General features: G+C 40.1%; 3 protein-coding genes across 3 annotated transcripts in view; 1 reads left to right on the plus strand and 2 right to left on the minus strand.

Moving 5' to 3' along the window:
* The window catches only part of LOC104957347 (forkhead box protein O1-A), a 16757-nt gene extending 5732 nt beyond the window's left edge, over positions 1-11025 (minus strand). The window contains exon 1 of the mRNA XM_010784968.1: positions 10277-11025. Within this exon, the coding sequence (XP_010783270.1) occupies positions 10277-10837 (561 nt within the window). The 5' untranslated portion in view covers positions 10838-11025. The remainder of the gene's footprint in view (positions 1-10276) is intronic.
* A 1456-nt stretch (positions 11026-12481) lies between these two features.
* Positions 12482-17620, minus strand: mrps31 (mitochondrial ribosomal protein S31). The gene is made up of 7 exons (XM_010784969.1): positions 17443-17620; positions 16045-16533; positions 15105-15257; positions 14484-14630; positions 14323-14399; positions 13628-13768; positions 12482-13157 (listed from the first exon to the last, which is right to left on the minus strand). Exons 1-7 carry the CDS (start codon positions 17547-17549, stop codon positions 12922-12924), a joined length of 1350 nt encoding a protein of 449 aa, XP_010783271.1. The 5' UTR covers positions 17550-17620; the 3' UTR covers positions 12482-12921.
* A 244-nt stretch (positions 17621-17864) lies between these two features.
* On the plus strand, positions 17865-23262 carry taf6 (TAF6 RNA polymerase II, TATA box binding protein (TBP)-associated factor; the record flags this gene model as incomplete). Its single annotated transcript, XM_010784970.1, has 12 exons — positions 17865-18083; positions 19341-19498; positions 19617-19703; positions 19830-19983; positions 20087-20143; positions 20235-20348; positions 20460-20581; positions 21407-21484; positions 21575-21676; positions 21797-21979; positions 22964-23038; positions 23125-23262. Coding segments are annotated over exons 2-12 (1266 nt in total), but the record flags the coding sequence as incomplete, so codon positions are not given.
* Positions 23263-23335: the final 73 nt, after the last annotated feature.

A 23335-nucleotide genomic window follows, 5' to 3' on the forward strand; every position in this document is an offset into this window, starting at 1 on the left:
AAATATCTCCAAGCGGCAGATATGTTGGCTGTGAGCCAGCCGCGAGCATGGTCGCGCGCTGTGCTTGTTGCCGCGTTTTGATTACGTCATAACAATAACACGTTAGGTTACCAAACTTATAGGTGCATTTGTTGTTGTTGAAGGCCTGGCTGTTACAGCCTTTATTTACACTATTTTGTTGTAGGCCTACTGGCCTAGATGTTTATGCAGTTTTAAAGCACCTTGGCTTTGTTCTGAATGCACTTTGTTGTAGTTATCCTACAGAGAAAAGAAAATGCACTTGACTTGGAATTAATGTACTGTATGAATTCAAAAGTGCTGAATAAATGTTTTATGGACCCATAATAGTGATTATTATTTAAGTTTTGCCCTAATCATGTATTTTTCCATAATCAGCTGAACAACATTGGTAAAAAATGTATACATTATATATATATATATATTTCTATTAATCATTTTCGGCCTTTCGGCATTCGGCCAACTGTTTCCTAGTACTGAATGTATGTAAGTCACTTTGGATAAAAGCGTCTCACAAGTGAAATGTAATGGAGTAGGAGCAGAGAGAGGAGAAGATTCACAGACATGCTGCTGGCTGTACTTTCTGACTCACCACAACAAACCCCCCCACCCGGTCTCCTCCCTTCTCTTCCACTGACTTTTAAATAAGGCTTCCTGTGTCGGAGGACATCCTGCACATGCTGAAGAGACGTGAAGGGGAGTTAACGCTCACTCCATATCCTCACAAGGCAATACAAATCTGACTCAGGTTAAGGATAGGACAGAAAGTAGATTTTATCGTGGAACGTGATGAAAAAAACTCCCAATTGTTTGAATTTGGTCATTTCTATTTGCAGAATAAGTGTGAATATCCTCATATAAGCTGTCTATTATGGTAGACATGTAAGAAATACTGTGTTTTAAGTAAAGTGATTTATGATTATGTATGTATTAAGAACAGATTCCCTCAATGTTAGTTTATTTTACTTTGTGGATCCATCATTTATGCGGCCGGGGGCTTACTATTCGTGATTAGTTTAAAAAGTGAAAGGGAAAATCTTTAATTCTGTCTGATTGTTTTTTAATAAAGATGATAAAAAAAGGTGACCTGTCTGTGTTTCAATAAATAGAATTGTTATTCCACAAAATGCAAGATTAAATAAATCCACTCTGTGCATTATTTGAATTGCAAAAGGATTGTCTTCTCATTTTCTGTCTTTGTGCAAAACAATAAGAGAGCAAATATTTTCTGAAATGTCAAACTGTTCCTTTAACATAGTTGTGATTCGACGTGATTTTATCATGACCTTCTCTCCCTTTTACTTGATCTCAATCTGTAACCAGAAGACAGGAAATGAGTCATAAGCAGAGGACGAGAGATCTGAGCGATGTGTTGCACAGCTTCAGTCTGTGAACTAACTTCACTAAAACCAAGTCGACATGTCTCGCTCGCAGATAGCTGAGATCACTAGTGATATGCAAATGCTGACTGCTTACAATAGATCATGGGCTGCATGACTGGGCCCTGGGAAGAGGAATTTCTCTACTCTGCCAGGGATAATCCTTGTCTGAGACAGACCTCACCTCAGCCCAAAGAGAACAAAAGACATCCCCTGCCTCACTAATTCAGGCGGTGCCCCATTCACACATCATGCCTCTGAAAGCCTGACCCAAGGTGGCGTATATGCTGCTAAACTTTTTTATAAAACATATTGTCACGGTCCTCATGTTTTAACCGGCTTTGAAGTTAAATATGTGCACCTGTAGCTGCATATGAATGTGGGGCATTAAGAAGCCTGTGTGCTCCTCATTGACCTTTCACGGCTACTAAGTTCCCAGGCACAGATTACAGACTGCAAGTGATGTAAAGGATCTATTAAGTAAGTTGAGCAGTGATCAAACACAAGCTTGTAGAATAAATAGGATGCATTAGATACAAATATCTCATTAGAAAATATTTTAATATGATGCTGTTTGCGTCTTTTTGTGGGTAGAGTCATGTCAATTTACTTTTGTGTGCTTAAAATATAAGCTTTGTAGCTACCGAACATCTATTTCCATTGTTGATATTGCCTTTAATAATTATAATATGCTAAGAATTCATCTATTAGCTTATATGTCTCTGTGAAATAATTAAACTGAAGAATGAGAGTTTTAACATCGCTCTGTTTCTAGGTCAGTGGGTGCAAGGATGCCTGACATGGGAAAGGTCTTGTTGCTTCTGACTAAATCGACTAAATCTATTTACAGTTTGCCCTGTCAAATGCACTCAATGATCTCAAAATCATCTGTGTTCAATATTTGTATGTGACAAACTGCTGCTGCATGAAGTGACTCCTCCTACTGGACTTCAAAACAATCAACACCGCTAACACAGCTGCTGTTTCTTGTGTAGTGAAGCATGAGTAACGGTCGCAGGGTGAGTGAGTAAACAAACAAGGCCCAGTTGCAGGGACAGGTGCAGCCACACAGTGAAAGGGGCCTCACGTGCAACTGATCCAAACGTTTTACATATAGATCCAGACGCAACCACAGACTGGAGAGAGGATCCCCACAGGAGAACCACTGGGGAGACCATCTGCTACTCATATCTGTAACTCCGCTTTAAATCAATGAGGCGTGATACTTAGCGAGTGACGAAAATAATGGAGGGAAATAGAGAGCCACTTTAAGACATGTCTTGGCCTATAAGTTTAAAACCATGTAAAACTCAGAGGTTAAGCTGCTGCCAAAACGATCCACGGTCTCGTCTTACCAGTAGCATATTGTGGCTAACGTAAGCTAATGTTAGCAGACTCCATGTATGGCTGTGTTGCTGACATTAGGCTATTGTAGCATTTTGCTAACGTTTTCTATATTTATGCTACTGCTACGCTAAGTTTCAGCATGTCACCAGAGAATTTTCTTTGGTTTTATCCCATAATAGAAAACACCAAGTTAATTGAAATGTTCAGAAATAAGCAAACGTATTCAGTAATATCAGTTACGGTACTTAAAGTTAGCTAATATTATCTCATTTTAGCAACCATTAGCCATTGGTAATACCAAACCACGTGAGGTTGTGGCAGTTTTGTAAGAGTAAGAATATAACTTCTTCTGTAAAGTCTCAATTGAATCAGTACCCTCCCAGATTGTATCCATCTTGCTTTAAGCTAATGCTGCATCATGTTTATATTTTCTAATCAAGCTTCATGGCTTGCTAGTTGGAATATTTGTCCAAAAATCACATTAAGAGTAAAATAAGGAAGCGTGCTAATCTCTTAGGCAGACTATTATTCTTGACCAGTTTGTTGGCCAGTGCCTTAAGACGTTCAGAATGTCATTACAAATATTGGCTTTCTATAACTTATGTGGTTTAATGCTAAAAAAAAGAAAGAATCATGTATAAAATAAGGATAAAGCTTGTTGTTAGTGTGTCTTATTGGGACAAATTACATCTCTTGACATACTTACTTATTTTAAATTGATTGTAAAATTATTAAAATGTCTAATAATTGCACAAATTATTCTGCTAAAAGACAATACTGCAGCCATATTTTGTATTCCTGTCTAATTAAAATGCAAGACACAAAGACAGCAATGTATTCAGCTGCTAAATGAAAAAAAGGGGAAACCATCTTATTTTTAAATAGCAAATTTCTTGTTGATCTTGTGAGACAAGTGTTCACACTGTTTGACTTAACACACTGCTTCTTTATCTTGCACTTTATGAAGGCTCTTGCTGGGTGCAAAAATACCATTGAAGATGTCTGACAGTAAATCAGAGCTGCTATCTTTCTAACTGTAGTCACTTTGCTATACCACCACAGAGCAGAACGATATGCAGGGTGAAAAAGAGTGCACAGAACTTGCAGAGATTACAGTAAAAGGACAAGCCACTTCCTGACAGTGTCTTCCTGTGCACCCTTCCCCCCTTTCTCCTCTGACCCAGGAAGATGAAAATGAGTGTGGGCCCTGAGTTTAGTGTTAAAAAAAAAAGGCGAGCGCTGTAGAAGAAGAGCCCTTGAGCTTTGTGTGCAGACCACGTCGCCTCTTCGTGGCTCCCGGCACAATACAGGTTACTTCATTAACACTGAGCATCAAACCGAGTGACCTACTTCTGCAATGGCTTCAAAGTGGGGCTATGAAAAGGAATGGGGAGCTTTGTGTTGGTAGCTCAGGCTTGAATATACAACCAGGAGGAAAATGAGCATGATGAACACTTTAAAACATCTTCACTTGATGTGCAACTGATAAAAAGAAAAGTTAATATTAAGAAAGCCGATTACAAACTTGATCTATAAGCTTCTACAGTCTAATCTTGAGATTCTTTGCACACTTTAAAAAGGTTAAAAAGGCCAACTGTTTTTGTACAGGCTTGGACACTAATCTCAATTACTTCTGATTCCTTTCCTTTGTCTTCACACAATATTTCTCCACTTGCCTCTGCACCCATGTCCATTATATTTTTGCATAATGGGTTTGAGGCCAGGTTCTTTTTGTGAACAGAATATAGAGAGGGGGATTATTATTGTGTGGGACTCGAGGACAATGCAGAAAGCCACATGCCGTAGATTCCACAGACTCACACATGTGTAGACAGCAGACTGTACACAGGCATCAGCCCACAGAAAGCCAGTCAGCTGACGGCTCCCCTCCCTCCCTGAAGCTATATGCGCTCCTCATTGAAAAGCCCCTGCCCCAAGCCTCCTTTTCTTCATGGGGTTACTTGAAGCTTTCAGTGGGCCTCTTAAGTTAAGGGTAGGCCTCCCTTTTTTAACCTTGTGATCCCAAGACAAATAGCAGACTTTTTCCTGCCTCTTTTAGTGGCCTCTTTTCAGGTCCGTGTCCTCAAACCGAGTTCACAAACCCTCAGTAGAACCCCTCATTTGTTTAAAAGTTGCCCATAAAGAAGCAAACAATTGTAATTAAACAATAGAAGTTGTTTTGTTTATACATGTTAGCAGCTCTGTGACGCTTTTCTTACACTGTTGCCATTGATGACAAGGTTGTATATATAATGTTAACTATGTTCAACATCTTACAGTAAATTACCAATATCATTTGCTACAGCATTAGGAAACTTAACAATATAATGTATGTCATAACTTTGCAAGTATTTAGTCATTATATCAGTGTTTGACAAACTAACAACTTCGATGTGAATTCACACCGACAGCAACCAAAAGGTGTGTCCCAAAATGCATGGCAATCCAATGGTTGGCGAGTCTTTAAACTTATAACCACAGAAAACAGATCTCACAGTGACTCATCCACAGGGCAACATTCATTTGTAAAATTGTGTGGCAAACCGTCAGGATTAAGCCGATAGAACCACATTTTACCTGTGGTTATCTGAATAAACGTCACTTTCTGGTCTGATTTATTAATAATGTATATCCTTTATTTACATTTTAGTTACTTTTCATTGGCCATCAATAATCGCAAATCTTAATTTGGATGAAAGTCAGAGTATAGGTCAATTATATCCATCAGCTGTCATTTGAACTGGGAGATGTTGTTCCAATGGAGTGAGTTTGTTTCACTTAGCAGCTCAGTTTATCTTGAATAAATAGTGTTAGTGTTGTTTGTGACTTGTTCTGGTCGTACGCAGACATCAGGCGCCAGATTTGTCGTGTAGGGGCCCTTTGGACATCTGCGTTGAATAATGTACTTAAATAAAACCACTTCACAGTGAGTACAAACACAACTGCAGGCGGTCACAGAACTGTGTATTTATCTGTTGCATACATACATGTAAATATCTAAATGGACTACAATCCAATGGAGAGTTTCAGAGTTGAAGTATTATTGAAAACAATCTGGCTCCCTGGTCAAAAGGTCAATGGGATATTTCTACTGGATTTCGGATTATTGCAGAAAATAAGCTGTTTCACACAAAAGTTTATGATACTTACATATTTTGTTGATGATTTGGAAAGGGTTTGTGCAATCATCATGCAGGCCAAAAACCTCCGGCTACAAACAAACTACACTTCAGCCACATGACTTCAACGTCAACACCATTAAGCTAAGGCAGACTAGTGTTTGGCCTAATGACGTTTAATGTCCACAACAACATCTGCCGTCTACCTAAAGAGGCCCTATTATGCTTTTTGGGGTTTTCTCTCTCCTATAGAGGGTTATACAGGTTTGTTGTGCATGTAGGTCTGCAATGGCTAAAGGAAAAAGTTCTCCCACACATTCTCCCCCCTGCCTGAAACGCCTCCTTTGGACTCCTTTGTTTACTTCTGCAACATAGTGATATCACTATGTAACACTCGTGCTTCTATTGGCAACATTGTACACATTGTATGTGATAGGCTAAAGGGCGGGACATCTCTAACCGTTGACCAATCACAACAGAGCCGGCTAGCTAACTAATCAGAGCAGACTGGGCTCTGGTTTCAGACGGAGGGTGAAAAGAGGTGCTGCAGCTACAGGCAGTATGAGAGAAATAAAGAGCTTTTTGAACATTAAAGCATGGAGACATGTCACAGTAGAGACACTAAATACAAATGTGAACCTGAAAATGAGCAGAATAGGGACACTTGTAAGCAGACGTCTTTTGTTAAGACACAAAAAAACGTACAAATTGGGTATTTCTGACATACTTGATGTTGTAGAACCAAATGTTAAAGTATTTTAAGCTTGGGTTAACCCCCCTTGGTTCAGTCATTTAACAATACTAACAAAAAACATCAATATCTTTAAATCAAGGAACCCAGAACTGCAAAAATGCAAACTGATATCCGGATATCAGGGCTCTATATGGCCTTTACGCGCTTCATGACCTTTTGAAAAGTGCCGTTGTTAAAAAACGGTCTTAGATGTTTGCGAATGAACACCTCAGTTCTTCTGCGCCAGGTTAACTACTCAGCAGTGCTGCTTCCTGTTCCGTTATTTAAGGTCACAGTTCGCTGAGAAAAACAGTGGCATTACCAGTAAGATGGTAAAGTACCCTTGCATGTTGCACACTGCCACTCTTAGACCCACCAACACCCCATGGGAACCAGTCCTCCCAGTTGGCAGGGGCCCTCTCTTGTGGTAGAGGCGTCATGATCACCGCAATATTTTTGGAGGGAAACAAAACATTATTTCCATGACATGAGGGAGACAGGAAGCTACAGTATAGCTGCAGCAGCATTGCCCTCGCCCTGCCCTCCACCCACCTTCAGTTATTTAGGTGGAGCTGTATAATCACTGAGGTTCAAACTCAACGCCCTCCACCCACCATGAGGTCTCTGGCTTATCTCTATCTTTCATTACAATCATGTATGCGAATAGTAAAGTCAACACATGATGATACAAAAGATCCTAACAACCAGGTTGATGATTTCTTTTAGCATATGGCGGGGAATGGAATAAAATGACTTTACATAGAATTAGACACAAACATGATTTATCGATGTCTGGCCTCTCCTGTCGGGCCCTCCTCTTTTTCCAGCCCTGACCCTCGTGTTTTGCAGGGTGGGGATGTTAACACATGGCACTGTTTTCCATCCACTCTGCAGGAAATGCATCATAGTTCATTGTGGGGGGGGGGACTGTCGTGTTTTCTGAACAGGAAAGTGTAAAAATAACTATCAGCCGGTGGTTCCGAAGCCCAACGAAGCATGCCAACATTCAGGAATGCAGAGGTTGATTTAATATAAAGATAAACACCTTTGTGCTATTGTCAAAGAGGGATTTGCTGCTTCATTGAATGGCACACGATGCAAAGAGTAGCTACAGCAAAAAAGACTGTTATGTGGAGTTAAATGCTAAAGTATTAACAAAATGATTTCTATTTCAGATATCCAATTTGTGTCCAAACTTAAGTAGCAGTAGAGTGGAGTACAGCGGAGGATTAGAGCAACACGTCTGCTGAGGTAGTTTGAATGTCTGGTTAGATTTCATTGATTGCTGAAGCTATCGTTAGTTGTGTCGATATATATTCGCATATTTAAATATCTTGGTGCATAAAGGTGCAGTTGGCCCTTTGAAAAGTGTAACTCTCAGTGCTCAATTGGAACAAACACCTCCAACAGAAGGCTTGAGAGAGGGCAGAGGAGGAAGTGACAGGATAAAGAGCAGCAATCCCTTTCTCCAAGCTGCAGCATCCGCTGAGGAAACTCTAGAAGACAGGGACACAAAGATATGAGCGCACAGCTCAGGAATGGAGGATGTTTGACGTTGTTCCCAGCATTCCCTTCTCCTAAGCCCCTTCCCCTCCGACACACTCCCCAACACTGATTGAGCTGTTTGTGTCGCCTCCTGTTATTGTGAGGGGGAGAGCCCTGAAACAGTTGACTCCATGCTGCTCCCCTGGCCGAAACCCCATGGCACTCCCACCAGCAACTGCACCGACTGTACATGTAACCAATGATGAACCGCAGAGAGATGAAGAAAAGAAGGAAAAGGAGGCTAACCAGAGCCATAAGTCAGAAGCTGTGATCAAGTTCTCACAAAGGGCTGTTGAACAATTGAAACTATAATTGATTGAGGTTCACAAAGGCATTTCCTGACATAACTTCAAAATTACGTCTCGTGAGAATGCAAGGGTTACAGGAAGGGCTACAAATCTGAAATTAGAAATTATTTCAGAGTGTGCTTGTTTCATTAACGTTTACTTCACTTTTTCTGTCCTCACTTTCTATCCATCATGGCTGAGTAACTTCCTTACCCCGGCGAGACGTTATTAAGACCCAGATTAGCATGTTTGCACAGGCATTAGGCTCCTGCTTTTCCCTGCTAGACATTTCCAGGGCCAGAAAGCACAGCTTTGTAAAATTCCAGGACTGTACCAAATTTTCCATGACTGTGGAAATGCTGCATAGTCCATGAGTCGGTATGTTTTGTGCTTGTAATGGATAGATTGTTCCAGCACAGAGAGAACTATTCTGGATGTTTGGGATGTTTACAGCAAGATTTACTGGCTGCTTCAGAGCTTTATGTTTCCTCACTGACACAGCAGAGAGGCGTGTGCTATAGCTGACAGAGGAAACCGCTCCAACACTTCAAAGGTTACTAACAAGCCAAAGTTCAGAAGCCAAACTCAAGAGCAACCACTGAGCAGTTTTTAAATGATAGATAAAGAAACAAGTATTGTTTTTCATGTATTCATTAGTTTTAGATTCAATTAGATGCATGGCTCAGAGTACTGAGGATATACAGTTTGGCAGTAGAAATGGGTATAAACACTATACCCTGAAGTATAGAAATGTAATACACTAAGTATAGACAGTAGTTCATAGACACTAAGAAAGAATAAATATGATGAAACTATTGACGTTTTTTTTAAACCTGCGTTAATAAAAATACGAGTTAGCCAAGATGTTTCCAATGAATGATCCCCTAAAGCACTGAATGGCAAACAAGTATTGGCTTGAAATAAAAGTACAGAGCATAAAATCCACATGCAAAGTTATAAAAGTGCTCTGTCTGGTTCATCATCACGACAGACTGAGTGACCACATTACATTGAGTGAGGTCACACCAGGTATTTGTGCTGCTTTGGGAAACAGTTGCTATGACAACACTGACTGGCGAGTAGGAAAAAACAGGTACAAAACACATGGACTTCAGCCATCATTCATTTTTGTTATTTACTGCCACATTTCAGAATGCTTTCTTAAATTCCCTATAATGGAAAATATTGAACAGAATATTATAGAAACCTGTTTCTAACTGCTCCAACACTTTCCCCTTCAACAACCACCATTTACATATCTGTATTGTCTTCACACTGAGCATTGTACATTCATATTTGATTTAAAATGCAACGTTTTGCACACTTATTGCATGTATTCGACAGATAGTCTACAGATATGTTTCACTGTCATTATGAATTTTACTTTTTTGTTTTATTTTCTTATTTTGATTTGTTTATATCTAGTGTTTATGTTTGTTTATGTACCTTTCTCATCTTCATATTATGTTCAATTCCTTGTTTACAGTAGGCTACTGCTGCTGTGACGAAAACATTCCCAAATTGGAATCAATAAAGTCAATCTTATTTTAGCCAACTTCTGTTGAGTGTTAGCTAGAGTTAAGTTACTGCAGAATAAACTAATCTACATGCTATTTCATTTTAAATAGCATGTATTTAAAGAAAGTAAAATCATTTTTGAAAAACTGCATCAGAAAGTTTGCCAAAGTGTTCAGCAACTTAAGTATTTTGGAAAGTATTGTGCAGGTGTGCTGCTAAGTTACAGCATTGAATGACACGTGTGTTAATGTTATGTTTATACTTTTGGTTTGGCGTTAAATGGTTACATCTCAACCATGAACGCACCTCAGCTTCTTAACACTCACTCACCTTCCAGCCCGCGGAGCTGTTGCTGTCTCCCTTATCCTTGAAGTAAGGCACGTTCTTCACCATCCAGTCGTAAATCTGAGACAGAGTCAGCCTCTTCTCAGGTGAGCTGTCTATGGCCTTGGTGATCAGGTCGGCGTACGACATGTTCCCCCAGGCGTTGCGGCGGGACGAGCTGCTTTTCCTCGGTCCGGAGGTGCTGCTGCCCGGAGGAGTGACGCCCGGAGAGGGGACCTGCTGAGCGGGCATCTGAGGACCGGGGAGCGGCTGCTGCTGGAGGGGATGGAGGTGGTGCTGCTGCTGTGGAGGGACACAATTCCCCTCTCGACACTGAAAGTCACTCTGCTCCGCATACTCTTCATAGTCCTCCTCTAACAAGCCGAGGCTGCTGATGAAGTCGGTGTTTCCTCCGGGCTCCTGCTGCACTGAGGGGGCCGGGGAGGAGGTGTTGGAGCCGGCCGGGTCGCTGAGCTCCGGGCGGGGCAGCGGCCAGGTGCAGGACCGCGGCCGGGAGAGAGGCTCGAATTCCGGGTCTATTTCGACCGGCTGCGGTACCTCAGCCATGCCTGTGTCAAACTTACTGTCACAGACGCTCGCATACAAAAATAAATAATTGGGGGGGGGGGGAATCAAAATCAACAGGTAAAAGTGGTTTTGCGTCCACACACACACACCAGACAAGAGGTTTGCAATTTAAAAGTTGGATAAATGTTTGGTTCAAAGTCTTCACTGAAGTCACACCATCCTGCACCGACTGGTCTCTACTCTCAACTGTCAGCGAGTGTGATGTTGCCTTCAAGGACCACACACAGGCTCCGTCATCCTGCTCATACAACTTGAAGGTGCGTTCAAATGCTCTGGTGGCAAGTAGAAGGAGTAGAAGCCGTGTTAAATAAATGCACTATGTTTTTTTTACAAGGGGAAGTTGAGCTTGAATAATTTCCTAAATAAATTATGAATTAGACCACATTATACTCTTCGTGGTTTTTTTGAGTAATGAGGAGCTGTAGACCACAAACACTCATGATATCCTACACATATACACACAAATAAAGGCTTTGGTTTGAGTTGCTGTGTGAAAGACAATACTTTAAAAAAAAAATATGATATGCAGTTGTTCTCTTTGAGCACCACAAGCCAAGTGCCATGTAGTTCTGTTATATTCAAGAAAACGCATGCATCTCTACAGCCAAGTCACACCAAAACATCCAAGATTGATAAATATCACACACCTTGTCCCTTGTGTTTTTTTTAATAGGAAAATCTATCTACAGATGTGACATTACTAGAAGAGAGATTTATGTATAAACTGGATATTTGATTATTTCCAACACATATATTGTTTAAATAAACCTTAAATAATGTTATTGGCAATTAACTTGATTTTTTGACATCAGAAACAGTCGCTTCAATTGACTAAAGGTTTTGATAAAGTACGGACAAGTTACTGCACAGGGTAGATTTTTTCTTTTGAAATATCCCATTTTTGTTGTAAAGTGTTTAAAAAAAAAACGACCCTCATGTCCCAAAGCTGTCAGCAGCGCCATCTAGTGGGTTATTTGTGCGTAAGACTTTTCCTTACACTCAAAAACACTTTGACTTTTTTTGAACTTCATACATATAAAAGAGAAGTGTTGCCAAAATCTTATCATGCCAATCATGTGTTTAAGGAAAAGTGAACAAAATGTGGAAACGAGGCACTCTCAACTGTCAAGCTCTCGTTTTCCACACGTTCTCAGACAATAGATTACCGAGGGTGTTTTTAGACCAGATTGAATCTGTGCCGTACATTGTTAACATGTTTTTTAGCTTTAAAAGTACTTCCCCTGCAGAGGGCACGAGGTTCAAGGTCTTATTACGCTCCTACTGTAAACCCGATCTGAGGTCCTAAGTTGTGCATATGAGTTACACTTGTGTTACAGCCTTCCAGCAAAAACACAATCAATCACGATCAAAGGTGTTTGTTTGACCCGTCACACAAAAAGAGTACAAAAATATTTTCATCCACCAGTTTCCTTTGAAATTCAATGACTTAAACCTCAATTCAACTTAAGGGTCCAGTGCTTTTTTTAATGAAGCCTAAATCTGCAAACATGCCTTGATAGAAACTCTTTAAATCAATATTTGAAGCTAGTTAATCACTTGCTACTTGTGTGTATCACAACAACAACAACCACTGGATAGATATAAGCATTACGGTATTCAAGATACAAAAAATCCAAATCATTTTTATTTTATTGTGTCACCACTATTGAAACATCATAGCCAGTAAATCGCCTGCATCAGCATTGGATTATGAAAGTAAAGGTTGAATGAATCACCAGTGATGCAGTAAATGTGTGTCACTAACTGGAATAAGCCGTTTTTTGCTCTTTTACACTTTTTGTATACTTTGTACAATCAATCTATAAACGCAGTCTTTTTAACAGCGGTTCTATAGAAGTCTGATCAACATTTTAGAAACAGTAGATAATGTACAATGTTTGCCACCAGGACACAGACTTGATGCCGCTTCAACAGGCCTCCTGCAAGTGATGAAATCCAACTGAAATGCTAAAGATGATCGTAGTTGCAAAGCCCCGCTGAGTGAACAGGTCTTACTTTTATGTGTCCCCATTCAACAAATGTTGAAAACAGACGCAATTGTCTCAGTTGAGGTAAACTTCAGCCTCTTTCAGGACGTCCTCTTTCTGGTGGAAGTAGTCTCTGAACCAGGAAATGTGGTCCCTCTTCTGTTGGACTGTGAGGTAAGGGTTTTTGGACAGGCCGGCCACCACCAGCTCCATGAAGTGACGCACCGGTCCCTGTCGGGGGAAACCCTCCTGCAAGTGTTCCTCTAAAAAGATGTGCTCATGGAACGGGACGCTGGCTTCCTCCTCAAGTCCTAACGGAGAGTAAGAAGAAACAGTCAGTGTCATTCCGTCATTGTGGCATACAGTCGTATTATTCAGGTTTATTCAGTAGTTAAACGTTAGTAGTAGAAGATGATATGCTGCTGTTGCGTATTGCTTTTGGTTAGGAACATAACTTGTTGTGTTAAAATGATTATGTTCATAAACATGTTTTGGGAGATTACCAGCAGGTGTCAGTATTGTAACACACAAAGTGCATTTATGATGTGTGTATGAGTGTGACGTCAAGTCTCGCGAGAGCACGGAGGAGAAGGAGAGTTTCAGTAAAGAAAGTGTGATTCGCGCCGAACGGAGAGTGTAGACATGAAGGTGATCTTCTGTTTGTTTCAAGATTTCTGAACCAAAGAAAACGTGTAGCACCGGAGTGAACCTGCGTGAGAGTATCAATTTGTGCTGGCTACTTCATTAATTCTGTATATTTGCCTTTTTACGTGTTACTCACCAGCTTCGTTGTTGATTGGGTACTGCCACATTCTCCCCTCTTTGGTCCACTGGATCATCTCCTCCAGCCCGTTGCGGTGTGTTTGTTCGGTGCACAGAGACAGATCATTAGCCAAAACAATGTCCCATAGAGTTGGCCGGACTGTGGAAGAGTCACATCAGCGTTATGGGCAGAAGTCCTCAATTCAACAGCTCTTTCATTGGGACATTAAAACGGTTTAGGAGAGACCAATGGTGTCCAGGGACAATAAGCACAATTGAAGCCTTATTTTCAACAGTTATTTCTAAGGANCAAAGCATGGTAAAAGAAGCCCCTCGACTCCCATCTTAGTTTACTTATTTAGTTTTGCCCAATTCATAGATGCCTATGGGATCATCATTGTTTTTTGATGCCATAGACACTCGACGATTAAGCTAAGATACCCTAATATTGATGTTTGTCATAACGGACAAATACAAAAAAGGTATTTTCTATGACTTCCTTTTGTTTCTGAATCTGGAAAAAAAGAATTTCCCTCAAACTTATTTTTCTCTATTAACTATCTCTTTCTACGTGGTGTTACTTACACTGAGCTTCCCCTAAAAACGTAGAGCCCTCCTATGAAAACCTCTGATATACACAATTGAGTTAGCCAATGTAAGTAAGCAGTTAATACATAATAACAGAGTTAATACGACATCAAAATGGCTTATTACCAACTGCTGATTCAACTCCATCTTCATCAGTAGTGCAAGGGAAGATGTTGAGCCTTTGCCTTGAGATATAGACCTTCCTAAAGAAACAAAAACAAACAGATCTCAAGCACATGTTCCATTTTAAAAGCTACCCGAGTAAAGATGTGATGAGAGATATTTACTTGTTCCGAGAACTGTATAGCTCTGTGTCGATTCCTTTTACGTGAGTGTATCCTGGACCGTCGTCATCAAACTGGATCTGATTGGCCGGCCGGTTGCTCTGCCTCCTGTTGGGGATCTTTTCTACTTTCATGTCAGTGATGATGTCTCTGAGAAAAACATTGTTGGATTCATTTAGACCGATGCCTTTTGTTTTCCATTATACAGAATGGAAACACAAAAAACAATATCACATTTGAGACATTTTAATAATGAAACTGCTTGATTTTCACGTCAATATTCATATAAAACAATTGACCCCAAACTTATTTAAGGTAAAAGTTAAATATTTGTTTATTGAGGATAGAAGGTTGTTTAAAATTGACACTGTAAGATGATGCTGCAAGAAGTGCAGAAATATAATAACAACATATATTGAATTGACCTTGGGAAATGCAGCAATAAAAAGAAAGGTTTTTAGACTTGATTTAAAACAATCTCGTTGTTGGGGCAGACGTCAGCTGTTCAGGAAGTTTACTCCAGATTTGTGGAGCATAAAATATAAAAGCTGCTGCTGCGTACAAATATAGAAAACAATACCACCACAAGCCAAATAATGATCCATTAACATACTGGATACATACCCGAGGATACTCATGTCCCCTTTCTTCTGAGCCTCAGTGACGGTCTGTTGCTGCCTCAGCTGGCGGAGCAGCTCCGACGCGGCCTGGCTGCTGTCGGGGAGGGTGGAGGCGGCAGCAGACGCAGCGGCAACCAGCTGAGGATCCAGAGTCTCACTAAGAAGAAGAAGAAGAAGAGGAAGAAGGCGGCATACTTCATTATAAGAAGATGTTGAAAGACACACCAGATGTCATCAAGATCAAGGTGTAAAGTAAGTTCAAAGTGTGAAGGCACAAAGGTCAAACAATCAAACTTTGGTTGTAAAAAGAACAAATTCATTAAAGAAACATGCGCTCCAGCAAGGCAATTTAACCTGATATGTGTATATAGTGACTTTTTTAAGAAAACTGCTACTTTTTTTTCTATGTAATTCTACTCTTTCTACTTTAAAGTCGACCTAGTATGCTATATTTGAAAAATATGTTGTAGGACCATACCTATATAAAACATGTCTGTGAAGTTTTTATTTCAAAATACCAAACAGACCCCCCGTTGTAGCCATGCCTCATACTGCTCAAACCCCTCTTTTGCAGCCCTGTTAGAGAAACGCAGATTTTGGGTCCTTAGCTTGAACTAAATAAAGAAGAGGAGGCGGAGCTAATGCCTGATCAGAATTCTACCGGAGATAAAGTTAAATTTGGTTGTTATAAAATGCCATCCTGTTTAAACCACGTCAAGGATTATTTCTGAAACAGTATGGAGCTCAAATGTTTTTTCTCTTGCAGGTTTATCACAAGGTGAGTTCTTTTTTTATTTTCTGACGCTGCGTGAGTTCCCCGACGCACCGGGGACACATATTTATTTATAAAAGACATCACAAAGTGCATTTTGCATGATAGGTCCCCTTTAATCTGCACTCTGCCTTTGCTGCTGTGATGCCATACATTTCAACCCCCCTCTCACCTCTGGGCTGAAGCCTCCTCAGTGGCCTTCTGAAACATACTGATGGTGCTCTCCATAGCTGCTGGCTTGGTTGTAGAATCCTTGCTTTGCCACGCTTCCAAGTTTTTGAGCTTCCTCTTACTGGTTACAGACACCCTCATGCCTCCAAGAATATCAAGGAGACTGTCTTTCCCATTCTTAGCTGCCACAGTTTTCACTTCTGCTGGTGTTGCCTCAACCTGTTCAGTTTTAACATCCACCTGCTGCTGCGTCGTGCCTTCATCCTCCGTCTTCAACACCACCGGCTCCTCCTCCCTTTGTTCCTCCATTTTGATGACTTTGCTGTCATCTTCAGCTTTCTGTGTCACCGAAGTTGGTGTTTCTGTCGGGTCGACTGGTTTTTCTGCAAGGGTTTTCTCCTCTTCAATAGATGAGGCAACATTGTCTTTCTTTTCACAGAGCCTGATAGAACATGTGCTGAGGGCTTTGACTCCCCCTCCATTTGCAAACCTATATTAAAGAAAAGAAAACTCAGTTAATCATCATACGTGTGTGAATCGTAAGGAAGCAAACAAGTTTGAGTAATAATAATACTACAAAATTCAATACAAAAAGTAGAAAATCAGCTCTTAGGCTACAAATACACTTCCTGTTCTCACCCAGTGAAATACTGAGCAAAGTGAGTGAGATGCTGGGTTATCCAGGCTGTCACAAGGGGGTCACTTGAACTATATTCCTTAGATTCCGTTTTTGTGAAAGGAATACACATGAAATGACCTACCAATGGAAATAGAAACCCAAATTGATCTGAAAACGGTGAAACACTGGCTGAAACGAGTCAAACCTAAAATAACTGATCTCTGATCATGCACACATATACAGGAACAGATACACAGAGATTAACATGAGTACATACAAAGGGACATGGACACACACACACACACACACCATTAGACTATATGTACATATATTGCCATGAATTAGGTTACATACACACACACGATATATACAAGAAACGATTGTAATGGGGTGAACATATTGTGATTCTATAAAACCATGTATGAGAATGTCACAATGTATTATGTGCTAAAACTAGTGTACTCTTGTTAATTATATGATGCTTTGAATGGGACATGGGGTGCAATCATAGGGGTGCAATACAATGTTATTATGACCTTTAAATAAAATATAGTTCCTATACACCTACCTATGCTCACAGAGATGTCACTCAAAATGTCCCGTACCATCATAAGCTAATAGTTTACACGTTAGCTTTTATGGAAAGAAGAACACATTTTCTAGCTATTTCAAAATGCACATTATAATTTATAAAACTGAACACACTCCTTAACGACCTGTTATGTAGTTGCGGACGTTCGTCAGTCACGCTGTATGTTATCATATGTACTGTTCACTCACCTAAAAACTGCAGCTTTGTCACATTTAACTGGCAACACACACGCCTCATAGATACGGACAGAAGACTTTCGAGCCGTGTAAACGGTCCGGAATAAAAATCTGTACATGATTGCTTCTTGCAATGCCCTTCCACGCTCCTGACATTTGTCTCCGGTGCTACACCATAAAGTCACCCCCGTAATGTCGAGGATAACATTGGTTCCGGACACTGGGGAGGACTGTTGTATAAAGGGAGGGGAGTCCCGTAGGTCGAACTGGCATTTAATTAAGTTGTAATATAAGTATTAATATTCAAGTGTACTTTTCGTGAATTTAAGATTTAAAAAAACGGTGACTTAATCGAGTTGTAATAAATTACTTTTCAAACAAACGGATGCTCTGTCTGTGATTTCCTCAATTATAGTCTCGCGAGATCAAACCCTGAACGTGACTCAAAATGGCGATGGAACATAAGCGCTAATTCACGAGCGGTGGTCCCAGCTCCAATTCGTAAATGAGTTAGTTATTTATATCAAGAGATGGATATTCATCGAGAAAAATTAGCTTTGCGAAGAAAATATTATTTCAAATCTTAACATTGCCTGGTTTTATTCGTGTACATTCCTGCTTAAATTCAGAAGGGAGAGGACAACTTCACACAGGTAAAATGTCAACGGATGCTAAGTTGTTAGCATGCAAGCTAACGTTTATCAAATCCATCTCACTGAAAGTTAATATTAAAGAACCATGCAATGGTTTGAATGAATTTAAAACGAACGCTGTTTTTATTTTTTGCATAACTTTGTTGCGTTTGATTGAATATACTTTGTATGTAGCTTGAGTGGTATATGAAGCTAGTTGGTTGTTATCCGTCAAAGTGGTTACCCGCTTTCTGTGTAGGTCAGTGTTTGTTTACACACTTAAAGTATATAAAACCATTGTTAAAATGCATTTATCCCCTGGACCTTTGCATGTTGAGTTATAAACAAGATACACTATTGGATCAAAGTGGATATTTATCATAATTTGGGGCACTGATGAGCGAAAAGTCTTTTGAGGCAGCTTTCTGCCTTCCGTCTGTGCAACATATTGACACTTCACTATTTTCCAGAAAGTTCCATTAACTGCAATATTGAGTTTTGAAACCAATACCTTTTGCATTATCAAAACGAATTACTCTTTTCCTCTTTCATTTATGTCACCATGTATGAAACATGCGTTGTTGCCCCATAGTTTGAGTTTCTCCCTCCATAACAGCTACTTTACATAACTGTCATATATGTTGTCATATAGTTATATATGTTACTGTTGTTTAAATAGTGTAATGCCTGAACACATTGCTGCTGTAATGAACACATTGCTGCTGTAAGAAAAATAATTTCCCAATTTTGGATCATTAAAGTATCTATTTATCGATTTTAAAGAGTTGCTTGGTTTACGACAAATATAACATGTGTTTGATTTGTAATTATGATCTCATAAGACCTTAGATACTTCTTCCTGTTTTGGGTTTCCCACATGTTCTCTGACAAACATTAACAGAGATTTTACACAACGCAACATTACGTTTTTCTTTTGGTAAACCATCCATACACTTCAGTGAAACACCCACATTATCCATATTATGCTAATCCCTGCAATAAAAACCTGCTGCCCCTTCCTTACAATGGTGCTTATTCAAGTAGACTAAAGGTTATATTTAATGTTTGTCTCACAACTACATCAAGGCTTTCACTGCAACGTCATGAATGCTGTTTGTGGCTTCAGACCCATTGAGTGTTGTTCATTAATGGCAGTGATCTATTCTAATGTTGTACCTGAAGAACACGGCTGTCTCCTGAATAAGTGGAATAGTTCGCTTTGAATTAGATTGTTTTTTTGTGAAGAGTGATATTTACAAACTTGTGAACTTTTTGTAGCCATGGCGGAGGAACGTCGGCCGAAGCAGTGCACGGTCACGGTGCCCACAGAGTCCATGAAGGCCATGGCAGAGTCTGTGGGAGTGGGGCAGCTGCAGGAGGAAAGCTGCGCGGCCCTGAGTGAAGAAGTCAGCTACAGAATAAAGGAAATTGCACAGGTAAGTCCCAGATGATTGAAGCAGACACTTTACTTGTGGTTCTGCCAACTGCTCTGAAACCACATTCTTGAATGTCTTACATTTTGTTTGATTTCTTTACTTTGTTTTTTCTACCTAGGATGCGCTCAAATTCATGCATCATGGAAAGAGACGTAAATTAACCACCAGTGACATAGATAATGCTCTCAAACTAAAAAACGTGGAGGTAAGGGAGAACTTTTATCACTTGATTGAGCACCACTGAATGGATGCTGGATCTTTTTTTCTAGGTGCCTTTTTTATTTATTTTTTAATGTCTTAACTAACTGCGACTAAATTCCTCTCGTTATAGCCGCTGTACGGGTTCCAGACCCAAGAGTTTATTCCTTTTCGCTTTGCAAGCGGTGGTGGGAGAGAGCTTCATTTCTATGAGGAAAAGGAAGTCGACCTCAGTGACATTATTAACACGCCGCTGCCCAGAGTTCCCCTAGATGTGTCGCTCAAAGGTATCCATATAATCACTATTACATGCCCTTATACTCCCGAATAATAAATGATTCGTTTTTTTACTTAAACCTTGTATAACCATACTTGTTTACTTATTCACAGCCCACTGGTTAAGCATCGAGGGGGTGCAACCTTCTATTCCAGAAAATCCACCACCAGGTAAGCTTTGTTTAGAATCTTTCCTATAAAAGACGCTAAAAACCTTGGATGATAGATTTTAAAAGTGGGTTTTTTTGTTGTTGCATTTCAGCACCAAAAGAGCAACAAAAGGTTGAATCGACAGAGCCGCTCAAAGTGGTCAAACCTGGCCAGGAGGAAGAGGGCACGATTCATGGCAAGGGGATGACAGCTGCTGATGGCAAAGGTCAGACTCTTGTGTTATATTACATTTGTTCCACTTTCCTATTTGTTCTTCTACCAAACTGCTTCCTTCTTCCCTCCCTAATACGTCCCCATTATGCTCTGTCTCTTTCAGGAAAGGATAAGGGTCTAATAAGGCTGAAGCCTCGCAGCACCCATGAGCTCTCTGTGGAACAGCAGCTCTACTACAAGGAAATCACAGAAGCTTGTGTTGGCTCCTGTGAAGCCAAGAGAGCTGTAAGTACAGCCTTTCTGTATACAGGTTTTATTACATACACGCTGAGTAACGAAGCTATTCGCTTTTTCTTGTTTTGTTAAGAGATCGTTCGTTTTTATTAATCGGCTATAAAAAATGGGAACACTTTTTGGATGGATGGATAGATGATGGATAGATGGATGGATAGATAGATAGATAGATGGATGGATGGATGGATAGATAGATAGATAGATGGATGGATAGATGGATGGATGGATGGATGGATGGATAGATAGATAGATAGATGGATGGATAGATAGATGGATGGATAGATGGATGGATAGATAGATGGTTAGATGGATGGATAGATAGAGGGATGGATGGATAGATGGATAGATAGATGGATGGATGGATGGATGGATGGATGGATGGATAGATAGATGGATAGATATATAGATGGATGGATGGATAGATGGATGGATATATAGATGGATGGATGGATGGATGGATAGATAGATAGATAGATGGATGGATGGATATATAGATGGATGGATAGATAGATGGATAGATATGTAGATGGATGGATAGATAGATAGATGGATGGATGGATGGATGGATGGAAAGATGGATGGATAGATAGATAGATGGATGGATAGATAGATAGATGGATGGATAGATAGATGGATGGATGGATGGATGGATGGATAGAGAGGTACTTTATTGATCCCAATTTTGGAAATGCTTGCGTTGCAGCAGCATAAGAAACAAGGAGACATAAGAGAAATGCGCAATAACATAATATATTTTCCAAATGATCTCCAGGTAGCTTTAACCTCGTTTGGCATGTTTCCTCTGGTCTCTTTCAGGAGGCTTTACAGAGCATTGCTACAGATCCTGGACTGTATCAGATGCTTCCAAGATTCAGCACATTTATCTCTGAAGGAGTAAGCATCTTTTCCCAAGCATCATTCCCCTCGTATCAAAGAACCAAGTGTATCTCTGCTGAATATACTGACTGTATGCTCTCATTAAAGGTCCGTGTCAATGTGGTGCAAAACAACCTGGCTCTGCTCATCTATCTCATGCGGATGGTCAAAGCTCTCATGGACAACCCCACGCTGTATTTGGAGAAATACGTAAGTGCAGAAAACAAAATGTTATAATGTTCCATCTTCTCCCGCTCATCCGTGGTGGGGTCGTGGAGTGTAATCTCAGTATATTATTCTAACGTTACATATTCCTATCTGTATTTGCAGCTGCATGAGCTCATCCCAGCTGTGGTGACGTGTATTGTGAGTAAGCAGCTGTGTTTGCGACCAGATGTGGACAACCACTGGGCTCTACGAGACTTCGCCGCTCGCCTCATGGCCCAGAGTTGTAAAACCTTCAGCACAACAACCAACAACATCCAGTCCCGAATCACCAAGACTTTTACGAAGGTGGGTTATTGTGTTGTATTGTTTCCTCACAAAATATTGAGTTTCAGACAAGTTGAGTTAATACGGTCCGGTTCTAGATAATCGGTCACTTGGGCCGTGAAATGTCTTTTGATCATAATAATTCAATAATAGGATTTACTCTGATTCTACTCTTATGCTACACAATAATTACATTGTATTTATTTATTTGACATGCTTTTTTAGAAGCTGCTGTTTTTGCTGTGTGTTCCCTGTTTATATTCTGTGTCTTTTAAACTGCACTGATCAGGAATATCACTTCTAATTTTGATGTATTATGCTCAATGACGAAAAAATCATGGGTTCTTACGGTCATTAAATAAACCTGGAAAAGTCATGGAAATTCAAAATGCAAATTCCAGGCCCTGGAAAAGTTATGGAAAACAATATTTTTTCCAACGTTTTGGAAAAGTCATGGAAATGTAACTAAAGTTGCACCAAATATAATTCATATTTTATCTAATCGGCAAAATAGTAATACTGTAATGATAATAAATACTGTATAGTAATGAAACGTAAAATGGCATTTAACTGACGAGGTATTTTGCTGGTGAGAGATTCTAGTAGAAGCTAGTAAGCCTATTTGATTTGTTTTAGATACGCACAACATGTTTCATATGCAGACCTTATTTTCCTATATTAAAATAACCATTTTCAGTGGTACCGCTGAGAAAGAGTAATGTTTTTGGTCATGGAAAGTTAGGTAAAGGTCATGGAGAAGTCATTGAAAATCATTGGTGAGAAAGTGTATGAACCCTGCTTTCTATTCTTTATGAAATTGTAATAATTGATAACATATATTTTTTAATTGCCAATTTCCCTGACCCCAAAAAATGCGAAATTAAATACCCAGTGATAGTTTTAGAACAAAGATTCCAGTCACAGGTGCATTACATTTTGGGGGATCATTTAGATAAATATTATATAATACTTCACATACTGAACCGGGCTGACATGTTTCCTCAGAGTTGGCTGGATGACAAAACCCAGTGGACGACACGTTACGGCTGCATCGCTGGACTGGCTGAACTCGGGCCGGATGTGAGTCTCATTCTGTTTTCCTCTGGTCTTTATCATTGTGACCTTTTATTCGATCCACACCAACCTCCTGATTTTGTCCCCCGCAGGTCATCAAGACGTTGATCCTTCCTCGGCTTACTGTAGAGGGTGCTCGCATCAAAGCTGTGATGGAAGGACCGGTGGTCTCTAATATTGATAAAATAGGAGCTGACCACGTTCAAAGCCTCTTACTGGTAATAAAATGTGTATACTATAAGTCAGGGGTTCCCAAACTTTTCAGCCCGTGACCCCCAAAATAACAGTGCCAGGGACTGGCGA

This window comes from Notothenia coriiceps, unplaced genomic scaffold (genome assembly GCF_000735185.1).
Source record: "Notothenia coriiceps isolate Sejong01 unplaced genomic scaffold, NC01 NC01_scaffold00026831, whole genome shotgun sequence".
NCBI lineage: Eukaryota > Metazoa > Chordata > Actinopteri > Perciformes > Nototheniidae > Notothenia > Notothenia coriiceps.